Source organism: Scyliorhinus torazame, chromosome 29 (genome assembly GCF_047496885.1).
Source record: "Scyliorhinus torazame isolate Kashiwa2021f chromosome 29, sScyTor2.1, whole genome shotgun sequence".
Lineage (NCBI taxonomy): Eukaryota > Metazoa > Chordata > Chondrichthyes > Carcharhiniformes > Scyliorhinidae > Scyliorhinus > Scyliorhinus torazame.
The window spans coordinates 7,045,586-7,067,799 of NC_092735.1; the positions used below are offsets into that span (position 1 = coordinate 7,045,586).

General features: G+C 54.6%; 1 protein-coding gene across 2 annotated transcripts in view; it reads left to right on the plus strand.

Moving 5' to 3' along the window:
* Positions 1-1,260: 1,260 nt before the first annotated feature.
* ep300b (E1A binding protein p300 b) overlaps positions 1,261-22,214 on the plus strand; it is a 141,060-nt gene continuing 120,106 nt past the window's right edge. Inside the window, exon 1 of one of the 2 annotated variants that reach the window (XM_072492009.1) lies at positions 1,261-2,374. In XM_072492009.1, the coding sequence (XP_072348110.1) occupies positions 2,290-2,374 (85 nt within the window). In that variant the 5' untranslated portion in view covers positions 1,261-2,289. The remainder of the gene's footprint in view (positions 2,375-22,214) is intronic. The other variant, XM_072492010.1, reaches the window with a different exon arrangement.

Genomic DNA, 22,214 nt, shown 5'->3' on the forward strand with positions numbered 1-22,214 from the left:
CACAACCCAAAAATGTGCCGGCTAGGTGGATTGGCCACGCTAAATTGCCCCTTAATTGGAAAAAATGAATTGGGCACTCTAAATTTTTTTTGTAATGTATGTAATGTATGCACGCACCCGTGTATGTATGTAATGTATGTATTTTTAAAAATAAATTTAGAGTGCCCAATTCATTTTTCTCCAATTAAGGGGCAATTTAGCGTGGCCAATCCACCCACCCTGCACATCTTTGGGTTGTGGAGGTGAGACCCACGCAGACACGGGGAGAACGTACAAACTCCACACGGACAGTGACCCGGGGCCGGGATGGAACCTGGGACCTCAGCGCCATGAGGCTGCAGTGCTAACCCATGTCATGTACGTATGTCATGCATGTGATGGGCTGGTTTAGGCATGGGTTTAGGGCTGGTTTAGCTCAGTGGGATAGACAGCTGGATTGTGAGGCAGAACACGGTAGCATTGTGGATAGCACAATTGCTTCACAGCTCCATGGTCCCAGGTTCGATTCCGGCTTGGGTCACTGTCTGTGCGGAGTCTGCACATCCTCCCCGTGTGTGCGTGGGTTTCCTCCGGGTGCTCCGGTTTCCTCCCACGGTCCAAAGATGTGCAGGTTAGGTGGATAGGCCATGATAAATTGCCCTTAGTGTCCAAAATTGCCCTTAGTGTTGGGTGGGGTTACTGGGTTTATAGCGATCAGGTGGAGGTGTTGAGCTTGGGTAGGGGGCTCTTTCCAAGAGCCGGTGCAGACTCGATGGGCCGAATGGCCTCCTTCTACACTGTAAATTCTATGAAACAAGGCCAGCAGTGTGGGTTCAATTCCCGCAGCTTACCCGAACAGGCGCCGGAATGCGGGCTTTTCACAATAACTTCATACTTGTGACAATAAAAGGTTATTTATTATTTTTTAATGCACGCGTGCAATATATGCCATGTATGTATGTGTGTGTGTGCATGCATGTATGTACAGCACAAGCAGCCCCCCCCGTCCCCTCTCCTGTTGCAGCAGCCTGGGGAGTGGAGGGTTAAATGACGTAATGCGGTCAGGCCCGGCGACCAATGGGAGGGCGTCGGCGGCGGTCACGTGGGGGCGGGGTTCGGGCGTTTCCGTCAGCCGGGCGCCGAGCGCGGCCGAAGGGGGCGGTGTATGTGTGAGGAGGGAGGCCGGCTCCGGGTCCTCCCACACCCCCCCCCCCCCCCCCCCGGTCTGCCTGCCTCCCTCCCCTCACGTCGCTGCGCTTCGCCGAGAGAACAACAAGCCGCCATTTTGTTTTGAGGAGAGGAGACGGAGAGAGAGAGAGAGAGAGACAGATAGAAAGATAGATAGAAGGAGAGAGAGAGAGGGAGGGGGGGAAGGAAGGAAGAAAGAGAGAGAGAGAGGAGGGTGGGAGAGAGAAAAAAAAGAGAGAGAGACCGGCAGACAGAGAGAAAATCGTTCGCTTGCAGGGATTTGAAGAAGGAAGAGGAGGAGGAGGGTTGAAGAGAAGAACAGGAAAAGAAAAGGGGGAGGAATATCAGCTCCAAGAAAATATATATTTTTTTTAAATTAAACCTCAAAAAAATTAAAAAAAAAGAGAGCCCCCCCTCCTCCCCAAAAAAAACATTATTTTTTTTTTTTTGAAAAAAAAACGGTTCCTCACCCATTCCCCCTCCCGCGGAGGAGCCGGGCAGCTTGGGGGGGGCTCTCCTCCGAGGGCCAGGCTTGGATCTGACGGGAAAGAAGTGGAGCGGGGAGGGGGAGAGAGAGGAGGTAGGGTTCGGAGGACCGCCGCCGCCGCCACCCCGCGCTCTGGCTGATTGATGGAGGCGGACGCCCGGAGCCGGGACGGTGGGAGGAGAGGCGCTTGCTGAAAGCCCGGGCCAGAGAGAGAGGGGGGGATGCGCTCGCCGTCCGACAGCCCGTCCCAACTTTAAACCGTATCCGCCCCCTCCTCCCCCCGAACCGGCCCATCTCCCCCCACCTCCTCCTCAATTTATTTTTTGGGTGGTTGAGCGGCAGAGGGGGGGGGGTCCTGTCGCCCATGGACGCTCGACCGAATAGGCCCGGGCCTTAGGCCTCAGGCTCTGAAGACTTGAGAGGAGGAGGAGGAGGGGGGAGAACGAGGCCGCGAGAGGAGGATAAATATCCCCCTCCGTGCGTTTTTATTAAATTATTATTTTAGTTGTTCTCCGGCGGCGGGGGGGGAGGAAGGAGAAGAAATCCGGACTCTCCCTCTCTCTCCCTCCTCCATCACCCGGCTCCCCAAGCTGCCGGCTGCGATTTGTCTTTTTCCGGCCCCATTCCGGGGAGCAATGGCAGAGAATCTCCTGGACGGACCGCCCTCAGCCAAGCGGCCCAAAATCTCCTCCCCGGCTCTCTCGGCCAGCGATGGCACAGGTACTGTAACCCATTTTAAAACGGCATGGGTGTGAGTGTGTTTATGGTGATTTTTTTTTAAACTCTCTTCCCTCTTCCCCCCCCACTTTCCTCTTCCCCCCCCCCCACTTTCCTCTTCCCCCCCCCCCACTTTCCTCTTCCCCCCCCCCCACTTTCCTCTTCCCCCCCCCCCACTTTCCTCTTCCCCCCCCCCCACTTTCCTCTTCCCCCCCCCCACTTTCCTCTTCCCCCCCCCCCACTTTCCTCTTCCCCCCCCCCCACTTTCCTCTTCCCCCCCCCCCACTTTCCTCTTCCCCCCCCCCCCCCCCACTTTCCTCTTCCCCCCCCCCCACTTTCCTCTTCCCCCCCCCCCACTTTCCTCTTCCCCCCCCCCCACTTTCCTCTTCCCCCCCCCACTTTCCTCTTCCCCCCCCCACTTTCCTCTTCCCCCCCCCCACTTTCCTCTTCCCCCCCCCCCCACTTTCCTCTTCCCCCCCCCCACTTTCCTCTCCCCCCCCCCCCACTTTCCTCTTCCCCCCCCCCCACTTTCCTCTTCCCCCCCCCCCACTTTCCTCTTCCCCCCCCCACTTTCCTCTTCTCCCCCCCCCCCACTTTCCTCTTCCCCCCCCCCCCACTTTCCTCTTCCCCCCCACCCCACTTTCCTCTTCCCCCCCCACCCCACTTTCCTCTTCCCCCCCCACCCCACTTTCCTCTTCCCCCCCCACCCCCACTTTCCTCTTCCCCCCCCCCTTTCCTCTTCCCCCCCCCCCTTTCCTCTTCCCCCCCCCCTTTCCTCTTCCCCCCCCCCCTTTCCTCTTCCCCCCCCCCCCTTTCCTCTTCCCCCCCCCCCTTTCCTCTTCCCCCCCCCCTTTCCTCTTCCCCCCCCCCACTTTCCTCTTCCCCCCCCCCACTTTCCTCTTCCCCCCCCCCCCTTTCCTCTTCCCCCCCCCCCACTTTCCTCTCCCCCCCCCCACTTTCCTCTTCCCCCCCCCTTTCCTCTTCCCCCCCCCCTTTCCTCTTCCCCCCCCCCTTTCCTCTTCCCCCCCCCCTTTCCTCTTCCCCCCCCCCCCTTTCCTCTTCCCCCCCCACCCCACTTTCCTCTTCCCCCCCCACCCCACTTTCCTCTTCCCCCCCCACCCCACTTTCCTCTTCCCCCCCCCACCCCACTTTCCTCTTCCCCCCCCCACCCCACTTTCCTCTTCCCCCCCCCCTTTCCTCTTCCCCCCCCCCCTTTCCTCTTCCCCCCCCCCTTTCCTCTTCCCCCCCCCCACTTTCCTCTTCCCCCCCCCCCACTTTCCTCTCCCCCCCCCACTTTCCTCTTCCCCCCCCCCCCTTTCCTCTTCCCCCCCCCCTTTCCTCTTCCCCCCCCCCCCTTTCCTTTTCCCCCCCCCCCCTTTCCTCTTCCCCCCCCCCACTTTCCTCTTCCCCCCCCCCCACTTTCCTCTTCCCCCCCCCACTTTCCTCTCCCCCCCCCCACTTTCCTCTTCCCCCCCCCCACTTTCCTCTTCCCCCCCCCCCACTTTCCTCTTCCCCCCCCCCCACTTTCCTCTTCCCCCCCCCCACTTTCCTCTTCCCCCCCCCCACTTTCCTCTTCCCCCCCCCCCACTTTCCTCTTCCCCCCCCCCCACTTTCCTCTTCCCCCCCCCCCCACTTTCCTCTTCCCCCCCCCCCCCACTTTCCTCTTCCCCCCCCTTTCCTCTTCCCCCCCCTTTCCTCTTCCCCCCCCTTTCCTCTTCCCCCCCCTTTCCTCTTCCCCCCCCTTTCCTCCCCCCCCTTTCCTCTCCCCCCCTTTCCTCTCCCCCCCCCTTTCCTCTCCCCCCCCCCCACTTTCCTCTCCCCCCCCCCACTTTCCTCTCCCCCCCCCCACTTTCCTCTCCCCCCCCCCACTTTCCTCTCCCCCCCCCCCACTTTCCTCTCCCCCCCCCACTTTCCTCTCCCCCCCCCCACTTTCCTCTCCCCCCCCCACTTTCCTCTCCCCCCCCAACTTCCTCTCCCCCCCCCACTTTCCTCTCCTCCCCCCCGTTTCTTCCCCCCCCCGTTTCTTCCCCCCCGTTTCTTCCCCCCCCCGTTTCTTCCCCCCCGTTTCTTCCCCCCCCGTTCTTCCCCCCCGTTTCTTCCCCCCCCCGTTTCTTCCCCCCCCGTTTCTTCCCCCCGTTTCTTCCCCCGTTTCTTCCCCCCGTTTCTTCCCCCCGTTTCTTCCCCCCCGTTTCTTCCCCCCCGTTTCTTCCCCCCCGTTTCTTCCCCCCGTTTCTTCCCCCCGTTTCTTCCCCCCCGTTTCTTCCCCCCCGTTTCTTCCCCCCCGTTTCTTCCCCCCCCGTTTCTTCCCCCCGTTTCTTCCCCCCCCGTTTCTTCCCCCCCGTTTCTTCCCCCGTTTCTTCCCCCCGTTTCCTCCCCCCCGTTTCTTCCCCCCCGTTTCCTCCCCCCCCCGTTTCCTCCCCCCCGTTTCCTCCCCCCCCGTTTCCTCCCCCCCCGTTTCCTCCCCCCCCCCCCCGTTTCCTCCCCCCCCCCCCCCCCGTTTCCTCCCCCCCCCCCGTTTCCTCCCCCCCCCCCCCCCGTTCTCCTTCCTCCCCCCCCCCCGTTTTCCTCCCCCCCCCCCGTTTCCTCCCCCCCCCCCCGATTCCTCCCCCCCGATTCCTCCCCCCCCCCGTTCCTCCCCCCCCCCCCCGTTTCCTCCCCCCCCCCCGTTTCCTCCCCCCCCCGTTTCCTCCCCCCCCGTTTCCTCCCCCCCCCGTTTCCTCCCCCCCCGTTTCCTCCCCCCCCCCGTTTCCTCCCCCCCCCCGTTCCTCCCCCCCGTTTCCTCCCCCCCCCGTTTCCTCCCCCCCCCGTTTCCTCCCCCCCCGTTTCCCTCCCCCCCCCGTTTCCTCCCCCCCCCGTTTCCTCCCCCCCCGTTTCCTCCCCCCCCGTTTCCTCCCCCCCCGTTTCCTCCCCCCCGTTTCCTCCCCCCCCCCCCCCGTTTCCTCCCCCCGTTTCCTCCCCCCCCGTTTCCTCCCCCCCTTCCCCCCCCCCCCGTTCCCCCCCCATTTCCTCCCCCCCCGCTTCCTCCCCCCCCGCTTCCTCCCCCCCGCTTCCTCCCCCCGCTTCCTCCCCCCCCCCCGCTTCCTCCCCCCCCCCGCTTCCTCCCCCCCCGCTTCCTCCCCCCCCCCGCTTCCTCTCCCCCCACTTTCCTCTCCCCCCCCCCCGTTTCTCCCCCCCGTTTCCTCCCCCCCCGTTTCCTCCCCCCCCCGTTTCCTCCCCCCCCGTTTCCTCCCCCCCCGTTTCTCCCCCCCCGTTTCCTCCCCCCCCCGTTTCCTCCCCCCCCGTTTCCTCCCCCCCCCCGTTTCCTCCCCCCGCCGTTTCCTCCCCCCCCGTTTCCTCCCCCCCCGTTTCCTCCCCCCCCGTTTCCTCCCCCCCCGTTTCCTCCCCCCCCCCGTTTCCTCCCCCCCCCGTTTCCTCCCCCCCCCCGTTTCCTCCCCCCCCCCGTTTCCTCCCCCCCCGTTTCCTCCCCCCCCCGTTTCCTCCCCCCCGTTTCCTCCCCCCCCCCCGTTTCCCCCCCCCCGTTTCCCCCCCCCGTTTCCTCCCCCCCCCGTTTCCTCCCCCCCCCGTTTCCTCCCCCCCCCGTTTCCTCCCCCCCCCGTTTCCTCCCCCCCCCGTTTCCTCCCCCCCCCGTTTCCTCCCCCCCCCCGTTTTCCTCCCCCCCCCCGTTTCCTCCCCCCCCGTTTCCTCCCCCCCCCGTTTCCTCCCCCCCCCCGTTTCCTCCCCCCCCCCGTTTCCTCCCCCCCCCCGTTTCCTCCCCCCTCCCCGTTTCCTCCCCCCTCCCCGTTTCCTCCCCCCCGTTTCCTCCCCCCCCTTTTCCTCCCCCCTTTTCCTCCCCCCTCCCCCCTTTCCCCGCCCCACACCCCCTTTTCCTCCCCCCGCCCCACACCCCCTTTTCCTCCCCCCGCCCCACACCCCCTTTTCCTCCCCCCGCCCCACACCCCCTTTTCCTCCCCCCGCCCCACACCCCCTTTTCTCCCACAGCCCCTTTTCCTCCCCCCGCCCCACAGCCCCTTTTCCTCCCCCGCCCCACAGCCCTTTTCCTCCCCCGCCCCACAGCCCCTTTTCCTCCCCCGCCCCACAGCCCCTTTTCCTCCCCCGCCCACAGCCCCTTTTCCTCCCCCGGCCCCACACCCCCTTTTCCTCCCCCCGCCCCACACCCCCTTTTCCTCCCCCCGCCCCACACCCCCTTTTCCTCCCCCCGCCCCACCCCCCCTTTTCCTCCCCCCGCCCCACCCCCCCTTTTCCTCCCCCCGCCCCACACCCCCTTTTCCTCCCCCCCGCCTCCACACCCCCTTTTCCTCCCCCCGCCCCACACCCCCTTTTCCTCCCCCCGCCCCACACCCCCTTTTCCTCCCCCGCCCCACACCCCCTTTTTCCTCCCCCCGCCCCACACCCCCTTTTCCTCCCCCCGCCCCACACCCCCTTTTCCTCCCCCCGCCCACACCCCCTTTTCCTCCCCCGCCCCACACCCCCTTTTCCTCCCCCCGCCCCACACCCCCTTTTCCTCCCCCCGCCCCACACCCCCTTTTCCTCCCCCCGCCCCACACCCCCTTTTCCTCCCCCCGCCCCACACCCCCTTTTCCTCCCCCGCCCCACACCCCTTTTCCTCCCCCGCCCCCACACCCCCTTTTCCTCCCCGCCCCACACCCCCTTTTCCTCCCCCGCCCCACACCCCCTTTTCCTCCCCCCGCCCCACACCCCCTTTTCCTCCCCCCGCCCCACACCCCCCTTTTCCTCCCCCCGCCCAACACCCCCTTTTCCTCCCCCCGCCCCACACCCCCTTTTCCTCCCCCGCCCCACACCCCCTTTTCCTCCCCCCGCCCCACACCCCCTTTTCCTCCCCCGCCCCACACCCCCTTTTCCTCCCCCCGCCCCACACACCCCTTTTCCTCCCCCCGCCCCACACCCCCTTTTCCTCCCCCGCCCCACACCCCCTTTTCCTCCCCCGCCCCACACCCCCTTTTCCTCCCCCCGCCCCACACCCCCTTTTCCTCCCCCCCGCCCCACACCCCCTTTTCCTCTCCCCCGCCCCACACCCCCTTTTCCTCCCCCGCCCCACACCCCCTTTTCCTCCCCCCGCCCCACACCCCCTTTTCCTCCCCCGCCCCACACCCCCGTTTTCCTCCCCCCGCCCCACACCCCCTTTTCCTCCCCCCGCCCCACACCCCTTTTCCTCCCGGCCCGCCCCACACCCCCTTTTCCTCCCCCGCCCCACACCCCCTTTTCCTCCCCCCCGCCCCACACCCCCTTTTCCCGCCCCACACCCCCTTTCCCCCCCCCCACACCCCCTTTTCCTCCCCCACACTCCCCTTTTCCTCCCCCCACACCCCCTTTTCCTCCCCCACACCCCCTGTTTCCTCCCCCACACCCCCTTTTCCTCCCCCCACACCCCCTTTCCTCCCCCACAACCCCCTTTTCCTCCCCCACACCCCGTTTCCTCCCCCCACACCCCCTTTTCCGTCCCCCTCACACCCCCTTTTCCTCCCCCACACACCCCGGTTTCCTCCCCCCCACACCCCCTTTCCTCCCCCCCACACCCCCTTTTCCTCCCCCACACCCCCTTTTCCTCCCCCACACCCCCTTTTCACTCCCCCACACCCCCTTTTCCTCCCCCCCGCCCCACACCCCGTTTTCCTCCCCCCCGCCCCACACCCCCTTTTCCTCCCCCCCGCCCCACACCCCCTTTTCCTCCCCCGCCCCATACCCCCATTTCCTCCCCCCGCCCCACACCCCCTTTTCCTCCCCCCCGCCCCACACCCCCTTTTCCTCCCCCCACGACCCCCTTTTCCTCCCCCCACACCCCCTTTTCCTCCCCCCACACCCCCTTTTCCTCCCCCCACACCCCCTTTTCCTCCCCCCACACCCCCTTTTCTCCCCCCCACACCCCCTTTTCCTCCCCCCACACCCCCTTTTCCTCCCCCCACACCCCCGTTTCCTCCCCCCACACCCCCTTTTCCTCCCCCCACACCCCCTTTTCCTCCCCCCACACCCCCTTTTCCTCCCCCCGCCCCACACCCCCCTTTCCTCCCCCCGCCCCACACCCCCTTTTCCTCCCCCCACACCCCCTTTTCCTCCCCCACACCCCCTTTTCCTCCCCCCACACCCCCTTTTCCTCCCCCACACCCCCTTTTCCTCCCCCACACCCCCTTTTCCTCCCCCCACACCCCCTTTTCCTCCCCCCACACCCCCACCCCCTTTTCCTCCACCCGCCCCACACCCCCTTTTCCTCCACCCGCCCCACACCCCCTTTTCCTCCACCCGCCCCACACCCCCTTTTCCTCCCCCACACCCCCTTTTCCTCCCCCACACCCCCTTTTCCTCCCCCACACCCCCTTTTCCTCCCCCACACCCCCTTTTCCTCCCCCACACCCCCTTTTCCTCCCCCACACCCCCTTTTCCTCCCCCACACCCCCTTTTCCTCCCCCACACCCCCTTTTCCTCCCCCACACCCCCTTTTCCTCCCCCCACACCCCCTTTTCCTCCCCCCACACCCCCTTTTCCTCCCCCCACACCCCCTTTTCCTCCCCCCACACCCCCTTTTCCTCCCCCCACGCCCCCTTTTCCTCCCCCCACGCCCCCTTTTCCTCCCCCCACGCCCCCTTTTCCTCCCCCCACGCCCCCTTTTCCTCCCCCCACGCCCCCTTTTCCTCCCCCCACGCCCCCTTTTCCTCCCCCCACGCCCCCTTTTCCTCCCCCACGCCCCCTTTTCCTCCCCCCACGCCCCCTTTTCCTCCCCCCACGCCCCCTTTTCCTCCCCCCACGCCCCCTTTTCCTCCCCCCACGCCCCCTTTTCCTCCCCCCACGCCCCCTTTTCCTCCCCCCACGCCCCCTTTTCCTCCCCCCACGCCCCCTTTTCCTCCCCCCACGCCCCCTTTTCCTCCCCCCACGCCCCCTTTTCCTCCCCCCACGCCCCCTTTTCCTCCCCCCCACGCCCCCTTTTCCTCCCCCCACGCCCCCTTTTCCTCCCCCCACGCCCCCTTTTCCTCCCCCCACGCCCCCTTTTCCTCCCCCCACGCCCCCTTTTCCTCCCCCCACGCCCCCTTTTCCTCCCCCCACGCCCCCTTTTCCTCCCCCCACGCCCCCTTTTCCTCCCCCCACGCCCCCTTTTTCCTCCCCCCACGCCCCCTTTTCCTCCCCCCACGCCCCCTTTTCCTCCCCCCACGCCCCCTTTTCCTCCCCCCACGCCCCCTTTTCCTCCCCCCACGCCCCCTTTTCCTCCCCCACGCCCCCTTTTCCTCCCCCACGCCCCCTTTTCCTCCCCCACGCCCCCTTTTCCTCCCCCACGCCCCCTTTTCCTCCCCCACGCCCCCTTTTCCTCCCCCACGCCCCCTTTTCCTCCCCCACGCCCCCTTTTCCTCCCCCACGCCCCCTTTTCCTCCCCCACGCCCCCTTTTCCTCCCCCACGCCCCCTTTTCCTCCCCCACGCCCCCTTTTCCTCCCCCACGCCCCCTTTTCCTCCCCCACACCCCCTTTTCCTCCCCCACACCCCCTTTTCCTCCCCCCACACCCCCTTTTCCTCCCCCCACACCCCCTTTTCCTCCCCCCACACCCCCGTTTCCTCCCCCCACACCCCCTTTTCCTCCCCCCACACCCCCTTTTCCTCCCCCCACACCCCCTTTTCCTCCCCCCACACCCCCTTTTCCTCCCCCCACACCCCCTTTTCCTCCCCCCACACCCCCTTTTCCTCCCCCCACACCCCCTTTTCCTCCCCCCACACCCCCTTTTCCTCCCCCCACACCCCCTTTTCCTCCCCCCACACCCCCTTTTCCTCCCCCCACACCCCCTTTTCCTCCCCCCACACCCCCTTTTCCTCCCCCCACACCCCCTTTTCCTCTCCCCGCCCCACACCCCCTTTTCCTCCCCCCCGCCCCACACCCCCTTTTCCTCCCCCCCGCCCCACACCCCCTTTTCCTCGCCCCACACCCCCTTTTCCTCCCCCCGCCCCACACCCCCTTTTCCTCCCCCCCACACCCCCTTTTCATCCCCCCCCACACCCCCTTTTCCTCCCCCCCCCACACCCCCTTTTCCTCCCCCCGCCCCACACCCCCTTTTCCTCCTCCCGCCCCACACCCCCTTTTCCTCCTCCCGCCCCACACACCCTTTTCCTCCCCCCACACCCCCTTTTCCTCCCCCACGCCCCACACCCCCTTTTCCTCGCCCCACACCCCCTTTTCCTCCCCCCGCCCCACACCCCCTTTTCCTCCCCCCGCCCCACACCCCCTTTTCCTCCCCCGCCCCACACCCCCTTTTCCTCCCCCGCCCCACACCCCCTTTTCCTCCCCCGCCCCACACCCCCTTTTCCTCCCCCGCCCCACACCCCCTTTTCCTCCCCCCCACACCCCCTTTTCCTCCCCCGCCCCACACCCCCTTTTCCTCCCCCCGCCCCACACCCCCTTTTCCTCCCCCCGCCCCACACCCCCTTTTCCTCCCCCGCCCCACACCCCCTTTTCCTCCCCCCCACACCCCCTTTTCCTCCCCCCGCCCCACACCCCCTTTTCCTCCCCCCGCCCCACACCCCCTTTTCCTCCCCCCCCACACCCCCTTTTCCTCCCCCCGCCCCACACCCCCTTTTCCTCCCCCACACCCCCTTTTCCTCCCCCCACACCCCCTTTTCCTCCCCCCACGCCCCCTTTTCCTCCCCCCACACCCCCTTTTCCTCCCCCCACGCCCCCTTTTCCTCCCCCACGCCCCCTTTTCCTCCCCCACGCCCCCTTTTCCTCCCCCACGCCCCCTTTTCCTCCCCCACGCCCCCTTTTCCTCCCCCACGCCCCCTTTTCCTCCCCCACGCCCCCTTTTCCTCCCCCCCACGCCCCCTTTTCCTCCCCCCACGCCCCCTTTTCCTCCCCCCACGCCCCCTTTTCCTCCCCCCACGCCCCCTGTTCCTCCCCCCACGCCCCCTGTTCCTCCCCCCACACCCCCTGTTCCTCCCCCCACACCCCCTTTTCCTCCCCCCACACCCCCTTTTCCTCCCCCCACACCCCCTTTTCCTCCCCCCACACCCCCTTTTCCTCCCCCACACCCCCTTTTCCTCCCCCACACCCCCTTTTCCTCCCCCGCACCCCCTTTTCCTCCCCCCACACCCCCTTTTCCTCCCCCCACACCCCCTTTTCCTCCCCCACACCCCCTTTTCCTCCCCCCACACCCCCTTTTCCTCCCCCCACACCCCCTTTTCCTCCCCCCACACCCCCTTTTCCTCCCCCCACACCCCCTTTTCCTCGCCCCACACCCCCTTTTCCTCGCCCCACACCCCCTTTTCCTCGCCCCACACCCCCTTTTCCTCGCCCCACACCCCCTTTTCCTCGCCCCACACCCCCTTTTCCTCGCCCCACACCCCCTTTTCCTCGCCCCACACCCCCTATTCCTCGCCCCACACCCCCTTTCCTCGCCCCACACCCCCTTTCCTCGCCCCACACCCCCTTTCCTCGCCCCACACCCCCTTTCCTCGCCCCACACCCCCTTTCCTCGCCCCACACCCCCTTTCCTCGCCCCACACCCCCTTTCCTCCGCCCCACACACCCCCTTTCCTCCGCCCCACACACCCCCTTTCCTCCCCTCCCCCCACAACCCCTTTCTCCCCTCCCCCCACAACCCCTTTCCTCCCCTCCCCCCACAACCCCTTTCCTCCCCTCCCCCCACAACCCCTTTCCTCCCCTCCCCCCACAACCCCTTTCCTCCCCTCCCCCCACAACCCCTTTCCTCCCCTCCCCCCACAACCCCTTTCCTCCCCCCCCCCCCCCAACAGCCCCTTTCCTCTCCCCCCCCCCCCCCCCGAAATGTCCAGAAATGTGAGGAATCTTGGGTTTTTAGATTTTACAAAAATGAAACTTCCGTTTGAAGCCTGTTTGTTCAGTATGTTTAAATGAGGGTTATGCTTTTATTTGAATTGAAGTCTTGGTTGTGTATTTAAAAGAATATATCTTTTTAAAAAGATCTGGTGTGGGTATTTTGCCTTTAGAAAATGCATGACAATGCTCTGCTTGGTTTCTGCTGTGTCAACACGCATTTAAACAAAGAAACACACTGATTTTGGATTAATTAGATTTTGTTCTTCTGCAGTCAAATGTAATTATGAAAAATTGAACTTGTAATATTTAGCCCTGTGTGGAAAGTTCAGGTTGATCATATTGGCTTCATACTTCATAGACTTCTAACTTGTGAATAAGTTTATACTCTGCATTTTGGATAGAGATAATTTAGTTGTTTATGAATGGTTCAATCTGCAAGTTTCATTCGAGATTATTTTAAACGCCACTGTTAAAATTGAACTTGAGGGCCAACAAAAAAAGCACTGGTGTGCATTGAAAACTGAATTTGGCAAAATCCAGGCCCGTCTTTCGCAGGTGCTCTGACCAAATAATTGGTATGTTACATTTTAGGTGCTTGCCCAGGTTGTTAATTTTCTTAAAAGTGTTTATATGAATGTAATACTTTGGTTCTCTTTTATATGGTTCTGTTTTTGATCTTTCACTTTGCAGCAGTAGTACTTGATGCTTTGTGGTGAGACAAACTGGACCCCTGTTCTTTCAGTTGGAATTGACTTTTAAACTTACTAAAACTAAAAATAGAGGACACTTTAACTGAGATATTTCCTTTTATTTGACAACTCAAAAACCAGTTGCAAATTATTTAAGTTCAGTCTCATCAAATTAAATGAAAATAGCATTCTGTAGTTCTCTGCATAGTTTCTTGGAGGAAACAAATAGATGTGAGTGTAGTAGTTAAAGCTCTGTTGTGACAGAGAATGACTAGCATGTTATTTGGTCAACTCACTTGCGAAGGTGTTGGGTAACTTTCTTGACCTGCTTCATGATGCACTGTCACTTGTAGAAGAGCTGTATTCCATTCCAATGCTTGCTGTATTGCTGTGCTACAGTACAAAGAATGAGTGTTCCATCCACTTCGAATCATTCGCATCTCAAATTTTCTCACTCCGCAGAGGTGTATATCAAGCTTGACATCACTACCACATGACTTATTCTGTATTTTAACGGTTTGTAGTGTCCTATACTATCCCATGAGACTTGTCTCATCAAAGCCCTATCTCTAAGTACGTAAACTCCTCCCAAGAAAAATTATGTAAAATCTTTAACTTCTATAGATATAGGATTTATAGCTAAATCTGGCATCCAAAAGAGCTCGATCTAGAGGTTTCAATGTACCAATGTAATTCAATTTGTTAATTCCAGCTGAAGTATTTCTCCCAAATAGGGATACCTCCCAAATAGGGATACCAAGGTATATTACATGTTAACTAGCTGCATTTATCTTTCAATGGCCTGTTCATACATTGGTGTTTCTGCTTTCCCGTATTAGTCCGCAATAATGCAGGCAACAATGAGTTTCTGCGATATAGAAACTCAGTATCTGGAAATAATCTGTTTAATAATATATTTACACTGGAGATCAAAATTAAGTGCAATATATCGTTTGAGTGTCTAATTTCACTGCATGTATTTATTTAATGTACAGCATTCCTTTGCAATAATCAACTTCACAACATCAAAACCACCGAATGTAATCATTATTTTTTCAGGTATTTAAATTTGAATATGCAGATCATACTTATATGTAACAGCATGGCTTGTTTCAAGCCCAAAGCGGGCAAACCATGGTCAAAATGGTGCAAACCCTCTGTGTGCTGTTTTTGGATTTTTGCAGTTTTGAGATGCATGTGCATAAGCACACATACACATTCTTAAAATAATCTGTCTCCTCTTCATTCTTTCCCAGTCTTTTGGTGTAGTTTGTTTGAATTCCAGTCTGTCGTGTCTGATTGCCATGTTAGGTTACAGGCAGCTGATTTGATTTAATAAGTTGGTGTCCTGGCTAATATTTATCCCTGAACCAACAGCACTAAGAACCGATTATTTGGTAATTACCACATTACTGTTTGTGGGACTTTGCTAGTGGAAATTGACTACTATTCCTACATTGTGGCCAACAGTCATTATACTTAAAAAGTACTTCATTGGCAGTAAACAACTTTTCTGCATCCTCTGGCCCGGACAGGTGCTATATAAATGCAAATTCTTTCTCATAGTTATTTTACCTCTAGAATTTATCTTCCAGTTAGTTCTCTGCCTTCCCTTGTGCTGGATACCTTTTCCCATTCAAGAGTGTAAACTAAGAACCAATCATTGACCCACATGTTATTTTCCCTCCCTCTTTGGATGTTCCATTGTCTCCTTTGCTATGGGAGTTGAGACAGGTTTTTTTTTCAATTTTGTTCTGAGTTCCTACAGGTTGCTGAAACAAAAGCAGAAAATACTGGGCAATCTCAGCAGGTCTGACAGCATCTGTGGAGCGAAAAGGGAACTAATGTTTTGAGTCTGGATGACCTCTGTCGGTGGGAAAAGGTGAACTCCTTCCCCCAGCTTTGACATAGAGTCATCCAGATTCAAAACGTTAGCTCCCTTCTCTCTCCACAGGCGCTGTCAGACCTGCTGCGATTGTCCAGTATTTTCTGTTTTTGTTTCAGATTCCAGCACCTGCAGTAATTTGTTTTTATGCTTTGGGTTGCTGTTCGGCTTCAAAAATGACTGAGCTGTTGAATGTCTGGATCTGAATGCTTCCCACATGCAGTCCTAGGATCAACAGTTGCTTTTGTGCTTTTTGTTAAAAATGTTAAAAATAATTTAAAATCCCCATTTATTAGCTAAGACTTTCAAGGGGAACACCATGGAATGACGGGTAGGTAGAGTGCAAAGCTGCTGGAGGTCTTATTAAAATAGGAAGCATAGTGGGGCTGGGGCGAGATGTTCTGGCTGCTCATGTTGATGGGATCTTCCGGTCCTTCCCACGGCGCACCCCTGCCGTGTATATCCCAGCAGTATGGGGTGGATTCAGTGGGAAATCCCATTGACAGCCGGGGGGGAGCGGGGGGCAGAAGACCCCGCCACCACCATTAGCGGGCTGCCTCTCACTGCTGGGGAACATGTCGCAGGGAGGCCAGAGAATATTGCCTGTGTTCTTTCAAAATCTTTTTGATCTCGAGCAAAGATGTGTGAGCCAGTAAATTTTAGAGTTAGTGAAGCCAATTTCATGGCAGAATATGTGGTCCATGTTGAAAACTATTCGAGATGGTGTGTAATCACGCTGGTTCTTCGGCTTGGTAAAGAAATGACTGTTACAAGTCTCGTGTGTTAAACCCAGTTTTGTTGTCAGCAGCGATTGATTATTTAAATGAGTTTACTACGAATTTTGAACTGTTGCTTTGATTACTTTGTTTGTTTTAGAAAGTTAACCAGCTGTCTTAAAGTTGTCATTCGTTTAACCTGGACAAATATGTCGTCTCATTTTTGAGAGAAATGCTGTAGTTGCAAATCTGCATGAATATGGGCAGATTTGTGGGCATTCTAAAATTTCCCACATCTGAGGGACGGCACGTGTTGGATTTGAGCATTGGCATTGGCTCCCCAATTCAAATGCTATTAGCAAGACTGGAGAAAAGAGGGTAGAGAAGTAATTTTTACATTGGGATTAATCCTTTTGGGTTGAATTTTGGTGCAAGCCCAACTTATTATTTCTGAGCAGTCTTTATTCCCGCCTCACCCCCCACTCTATTAATTTGTGCCCCCCTTCAATTCCACTGGAGAGAACCTACTCTCTTAATAATAATTTATTGCTTGCAGGGGTGATTTTGTTTGCCTATCAAGATATAAAATGTTATAACCATTTATCATGTTGGGGGAAAAAATAGTAGCCTGTTGCATTTGCATAATCCAGTACATTGCACAATATTTTGTGCTTGTGTACAGGTTATTTCCTGGTAATCTACCAGCAGCAAAGGTATTGAAATATTACAACTATCGTGACAATTGTTAAATAATTCAACCCCCCACTTTGCATTCAGTTTTGAATTTGATTGAATCAAATTAAAGGTTAGAACACACAGAACATAGAAAATACAGTGCCGAAGGAGGCCATTCAGCACATCGAATCTGCACCGACCTATTTAACCCCCACTTCTACCCTATCCCCATAACCCAAAAAACCCTCCTAACCTTTTCAGGACACTAAGGGCAATTTAGCATGTCCAATCCACCTAACCTGCACGTCTTTGGACTGTGGGAGGAAACCGGAGCAATCGGAGGAAACCCATGCAGACACGGGGAGAACGTGCAGACTCCGCACAGACAGTGACCCAGCAGGGAATCGAACCTGGGACCCTGGCGCTGTGAAGCCACAGTGCTAACCACTGTGCTACCGTGCTGACCACTAGGTTACTACAGCTGACCTTTTTTCACCATTTTGAGTTGGTTAATCTTTATGTACATCACTTGCTAGTTTCTAAGTCTGTGCCATGTTCGCCAGAGTGCCATAGAACTAATTGAACTTCAGCAACTTTTTGCAAATTCTCTTGCTTAATTAGAATATGCTGTGGCTGCTGTAAATTAGCTCATGCCTATGGTGCTCATGAGTTATTTAGTCAGTGCATTTGCAGCTTATTTCCCAAAAGCCACAAGTCTCCCAGTGTGTATTCTCTGTATAACTTTGCAACCATTTCTCATCCATGTTATCGTGTGTTCAATAAACCATAGAACAAAAGACATTTATGACTCGGAAGGAAGCCATTTGGCCCATTTTGTCTATGCCAGCTGTTTGCTACAGCAAACAAAATCTGATCCCAATGCCTGTGTAACTACAGCCTTAAATCTTTCTCTTCAAACTTTATCCAGTTTTACCTTAAAGGATGCAGTGGTTGATGCGTCAAAATACTCCAGTGGCAAAGCACTCGATGATCCAACAACCCTGTATAAAGACATTTTTCACGGCCCCCATTTTCTGGTCGTCTTTGAGATGACTTGTTGATGACCCTTCATCACTGATTCCCTAACTGGAAGAAATAACGTATTTCTCTATGTCAGAACTCAAGTTTGAAAAATAAGCACATTTTTGCTTTCTCTGATTCAATCCCAATAGCTTATGCCCCTCATTTTAGTTATAGTTTTTCCATTCTTGGCATTGTCTATATGAATGCATGCTTTCTGCAATAGGATGTCTAAAACATCACACATTCTCTGTGACCTAACCAATATTCTGTACTATTGTTGTGGTGAAATTTCTGGTCTAATTTTGCATTTTATCGATCCACGTCAACGACTACAGAGCAAAGTCTACTCAAGATCACCCCTCCTCTTCCCACTCTCCATAGCGGCATTGAAATTAGAACTTAGCAGCAGACCATTCTGTCCAGCCAGTATGTGTGTGTGTGAGCACATAGCGCTAATCACATTTTACCCACTCTCTCTCACAATGTATCCCTTCAACCCGTTTTCACTAATTTCCCCCTTTCCAGCCTTGAATGATGACCCAGCACAAACCTTTGAAATTAATTCTACAGGCTCAATTCTGGAAGGAAGTTGCTCCTGCCCCCTGTTAATCACTTGAATTTAATCTTGTATTTATGATCCCATAATTACAAAAATAGTCTGGTTCTATCTCCCTTGTCCCAACCTTTCAAGATTTTAATGAAGGAAGAAAAGGGAGAACCAATTTGTCCTGTATTTGGATTTTCAAAAATCATTTGATAAGGTGCCATGCAGGAGGTTCTAACATAAAATGATGGCTTCCAGAAATTTGAGAAAATATATCAGCATGGATTGAGGGTAGGCTAATGGTCAGATTAAGTGGTTCATTTTCAGGATGGCAGCTTTATGGAACTAGTTGGATGCCACAGGGATCAGTGCTAGGCCTCAGCCATTTACAATCTGCATCAGTGACTTGTGGGAAGTGACCAACTAAAACATGTTCCAAGTTTGCTGACAATACAAAGTTAGATGGGAAGGTAAGCTGTGAGGAGCACACAGGCTGCAGAGAGATATAGATGGGCAAAGTGAGTAGACAAGAGAATGGCAAATGGAACATAATATGGAGAAGCACAAACTTATCCACTTTGGTAGGAAAAGTAGAAAACAGAATATTTTTTAAATGGTGAGAGACGGGGAGATATTGGTGTTCATGGTAATTTTAACACAAATTACAAAGTTCACATGCAGCTACAGTAATCAATTAGAAAAACAAATGGTTATGTTATCCTTCATCACAAGGGGTTGGAATCTACTATTGTACAGGACCTTGATGTAACCACACCTGAAGCGCTGCATACAGTTTTTGGTCTTATTACGTGAGAGGGTATATGTGTCTTTGAGGGTGTTCAACAAAAGATTAATGGACTGTTTGCTGGGATGAGAGGATTATCCTATGGTTGATTAGACTAGGCCTATATTCCCTTGACTTTTGAAGAAAGAGAGGTGATCTCATTGAAATCTACAAAATGTGTAAGGGTCCTGGCAGGATCTTTTTCCTGGTTGGAGTGGCTTGAACTCTGGATCAGTGTTTCAGGATTAGGGGGCAGCCATTTAGGATTGAATGAGAAATTTCTTATTCAAACAGCTGTGAATTTTTGGAATTCTCTATCGCAGAAAACTATGGATGCTCTGTGTACATTTAAGAAGGTGATAGAATTTTTGAAATGAAGAGATAAGGGAAGGTTGAGGCAGATGATCAGCCGTGATTCTGAATTGTGGAGTTTCAAAGGGTCTCCTGCTCTCATTCGTATGTTATAAATTTCTGTCATCACGCCCATGTATTGTTCTAATGGGAAAATAAAGACCATTTTCAAGCTTATTTGTATTCATGGTGGCAATAAGTTTTTTTTTTAATCAAGGGGCAATTTAGTGTGGCCAATTCACATACCCTGCACATCTTTATGGATTGTGGGGGTGAGACCCACGCAGACACGGGGAGAAGGTGCAAACTCCAGAGGATCAGTGGGCCGGGATCAATTACTCTGCATTAATATTTTTTAGTAGCAAAATCTTTGCCATCTAAGCTGAGATGGTTTAACAGTACAGAATTAGACTGAGGGGAGGGGGTTGTTAATAAAAATTGACACCAAGGAAGCTTTACATTATTTAATAACAAGTGCTGAATATTTTTGTGTAAATATATTTTGCAATTTTGGGTTGAAGCTCTATCAAATTTGAGAAATTAGCTCACTGTTGTAAAAGGCACCTTGTTGAAAAGTAGTCTGTTACAAATATGATGGGGAAATGCATAAAATCCCATTAAGTTCTCAATGGCCTGTACATTCTGAAACCGTCTTCAGTGATAATGATATTTGTATTGATATGAGAACTTAAAAGATCAAATTCCTTAATATGCTTCAAAACAATGTAGTATATGTTTAGTTGTTTCCATTTTCAGAGTAAACATTCATAAAGGATGAATTGCACAGAGAAAACTTTGTATGGACCGTGGTCTCTTGGCAGTTATTGTTTTGTGCATGTAGTGGCCAAATGAGGCAAGTTAGCAGCAATTCACAGCTTAATTATGGAGACACTTTCAAAGTTTATCCTTTATAATTGGAAATTGAGCTCTAGCAGATTATTGCCAGTGTAAAAAGGGCTGACTTGTATTCCATCTGAATAATTTACAGATCCTTGCAATATCTAAAACTTGGACTTTGATGACCACCATTGCATTGAACCAGTGTGCTGTTAATTACCCAGATTTAATGGGAAGAGTTTGAGCCAACTGGAATTGTGATAAATTCTATAATTGAATAGTTTATTTTAGTTGTTTGAGCTAAATATCTATTACTGAGCACAATTCAATTTTTAAAGAATTAAGCATAAGATTGTCCACAAAGGACTATAGACATCTCTCTCCATTGGTTTTATGTATAGCTTGAAGGGCACAAGTGTGGGGCAAGGTGAGCAGATGTCTATGTGAACGACCACAGCCGGTATGGGGTTTGAACCCATGCTGTTGTCATTCTGTGCCGCCAATTGAGTTAACCGACCCCAGGGCTTTAAATGTTTTAACTATCTCAAATGAATCAATTAAATCTGAGTATCGGTGTCTGAGGGAGCGATATGAATGTCAATATGTGGTATTTAAACAACATTGCTTGTAGAATCTTACCATGGCATTTGGTGCCCAGGAAATGATGCCAAGCCATTTATGTATATTGAGTGTGGGGATCAGTTCGCTCAGATGGCTAGAGTGCGATGCAGAGTGAATCCAATGGTGCAGATTCAATCCCCTTACCAGTGTAGTAGCTCATGGAGGCCTCCTACCCTTGTCCATTGCTTGGGAATACCGCCCCCCGAACCGATTATAAAACCAATTGTCTGTCTCTCTAATGGAGAGAAATGCCAGTGACCCTTTAATGCCTGTGGCTGGTTATCTTGTCATATATCATAGAATCATAGAATATACAGTGCAGAAGGAGGCCATTCGGCCCATCGAGTCTGCACCGACCCACTTAAGCCCTCGCTTCCACCCTATCCCCGTAACCCAATAACCCCTCCTAACCTTTTTGGACACTAAGGGCAATTTATCATGGCCAATTCACCTAACCTGCACGTCTTTGGACTGCGGGAGGAAACCGGAGCACCCGGAGGAAGCCCACGCAGATACGGGGAGAACGTGCAGACTCCGCACAGACAGTGCCCCAGCGGGGAATCGAACCTGGGACCCTGGCGCTGTGAAGACACAGTGCTATCCACTTCTGCTACCGTGCTGCCCTCAGTGGAAGAAAGTTATTTTTATGGTCTAATTCTAGGAAGTGAGAACAGATGAAGTCAGTATCACGCAAGATTTAACAACAAAGATGTCAATCTTAAAGACTATGAAATCCAAGAGCTTTTCACACCGGGGCTGGAGGAGGCACAGGGACACATGCACACTTCATGTCATAGCTTGCAATGTGCATCAGGTAGAATCGCAAGTTTACATCCCTCTGCCTTGACGGAGAAGTCAAAGAATTGGAGGAAATAAAAGCTGTCAAAGACAGCGATGGGCAAACAGTTAGCCGCTCTATAGCACCAGGGAAGTTGCTCTGAGGGCAAGGGAATCATAGAAAGGTTACAGGATAGGAGGCCATTTGGTCAGTCATGTCTGTGCCAGCTTTCAGCCAGAACAATTCAGTTGGGGCCAGTCGATCACACTTTCCTGTAAGCCAACATTTTTAAAATCAGGTGCTCACCCAATTCTCTTTGAAAGCCACATCTCAATTCGCCTCCACCACCCTCTCAGCAGAACCTCCACTTCTCCAATCTATCCCCGTAACATAAGTTCCACATTCCTGGAACTATTTCTTAATCTTTCTTGCATCCTTTCCATTCACGGGAATGCTTCAAGCAGGATGAATGGGCGGCACAGTAGCAGTGTTGCTTCTGTTGAGAGCACTTTTGTTCCTCTTTAATCTGCATGAAGTAAGAAAAATAATTGCTTAGATTTTTAGGTATATGTGACATTCTGTACATAAAATTAGAAGGAAGGTGATGGTCATACATTTACTTGCATCAGAAAAGCTGTTTACTGACGCAAATTCAAAATGTGACATTCAATATATTGCCTAATGTTCCCCTACGCCAGCAGTGAAAATCAGCTAATAAAGCCTTGAGATTTGAAAAAACTCAATTGAAAAATAGGTAATTATTGAGCGTTATTTCCTCAATAGTTGGGAGTTGTGCTATTCCAGTGAAATTCTCAATTGTGAAGTCATTTTGCAAACATTTTTAATGTGCTGCAGGACACACTAAAACAAATTAACGAAAATGTGAGCATATTGCACAATAACATCAAAGCTTCAATTTAAAAGTACAAAAAAAGTATTTGTTTATGAATTTGCAAGGAAATTATGAAATATTCTGTAAAATGTGGATAGTGACTAATTGGATATATTTAAATTTTTAAAATCAAAATATACTTCAGCAATTTTTGGTTGTATTTGGAAGCAACAGTTTCACTAGCATAGCATTGTTTGCTTGTGTTGAGCAGTTTTTTTCAGAGTGCAATGATTCTTAAACACAGAAGGATGAATAACTGTTTTAAG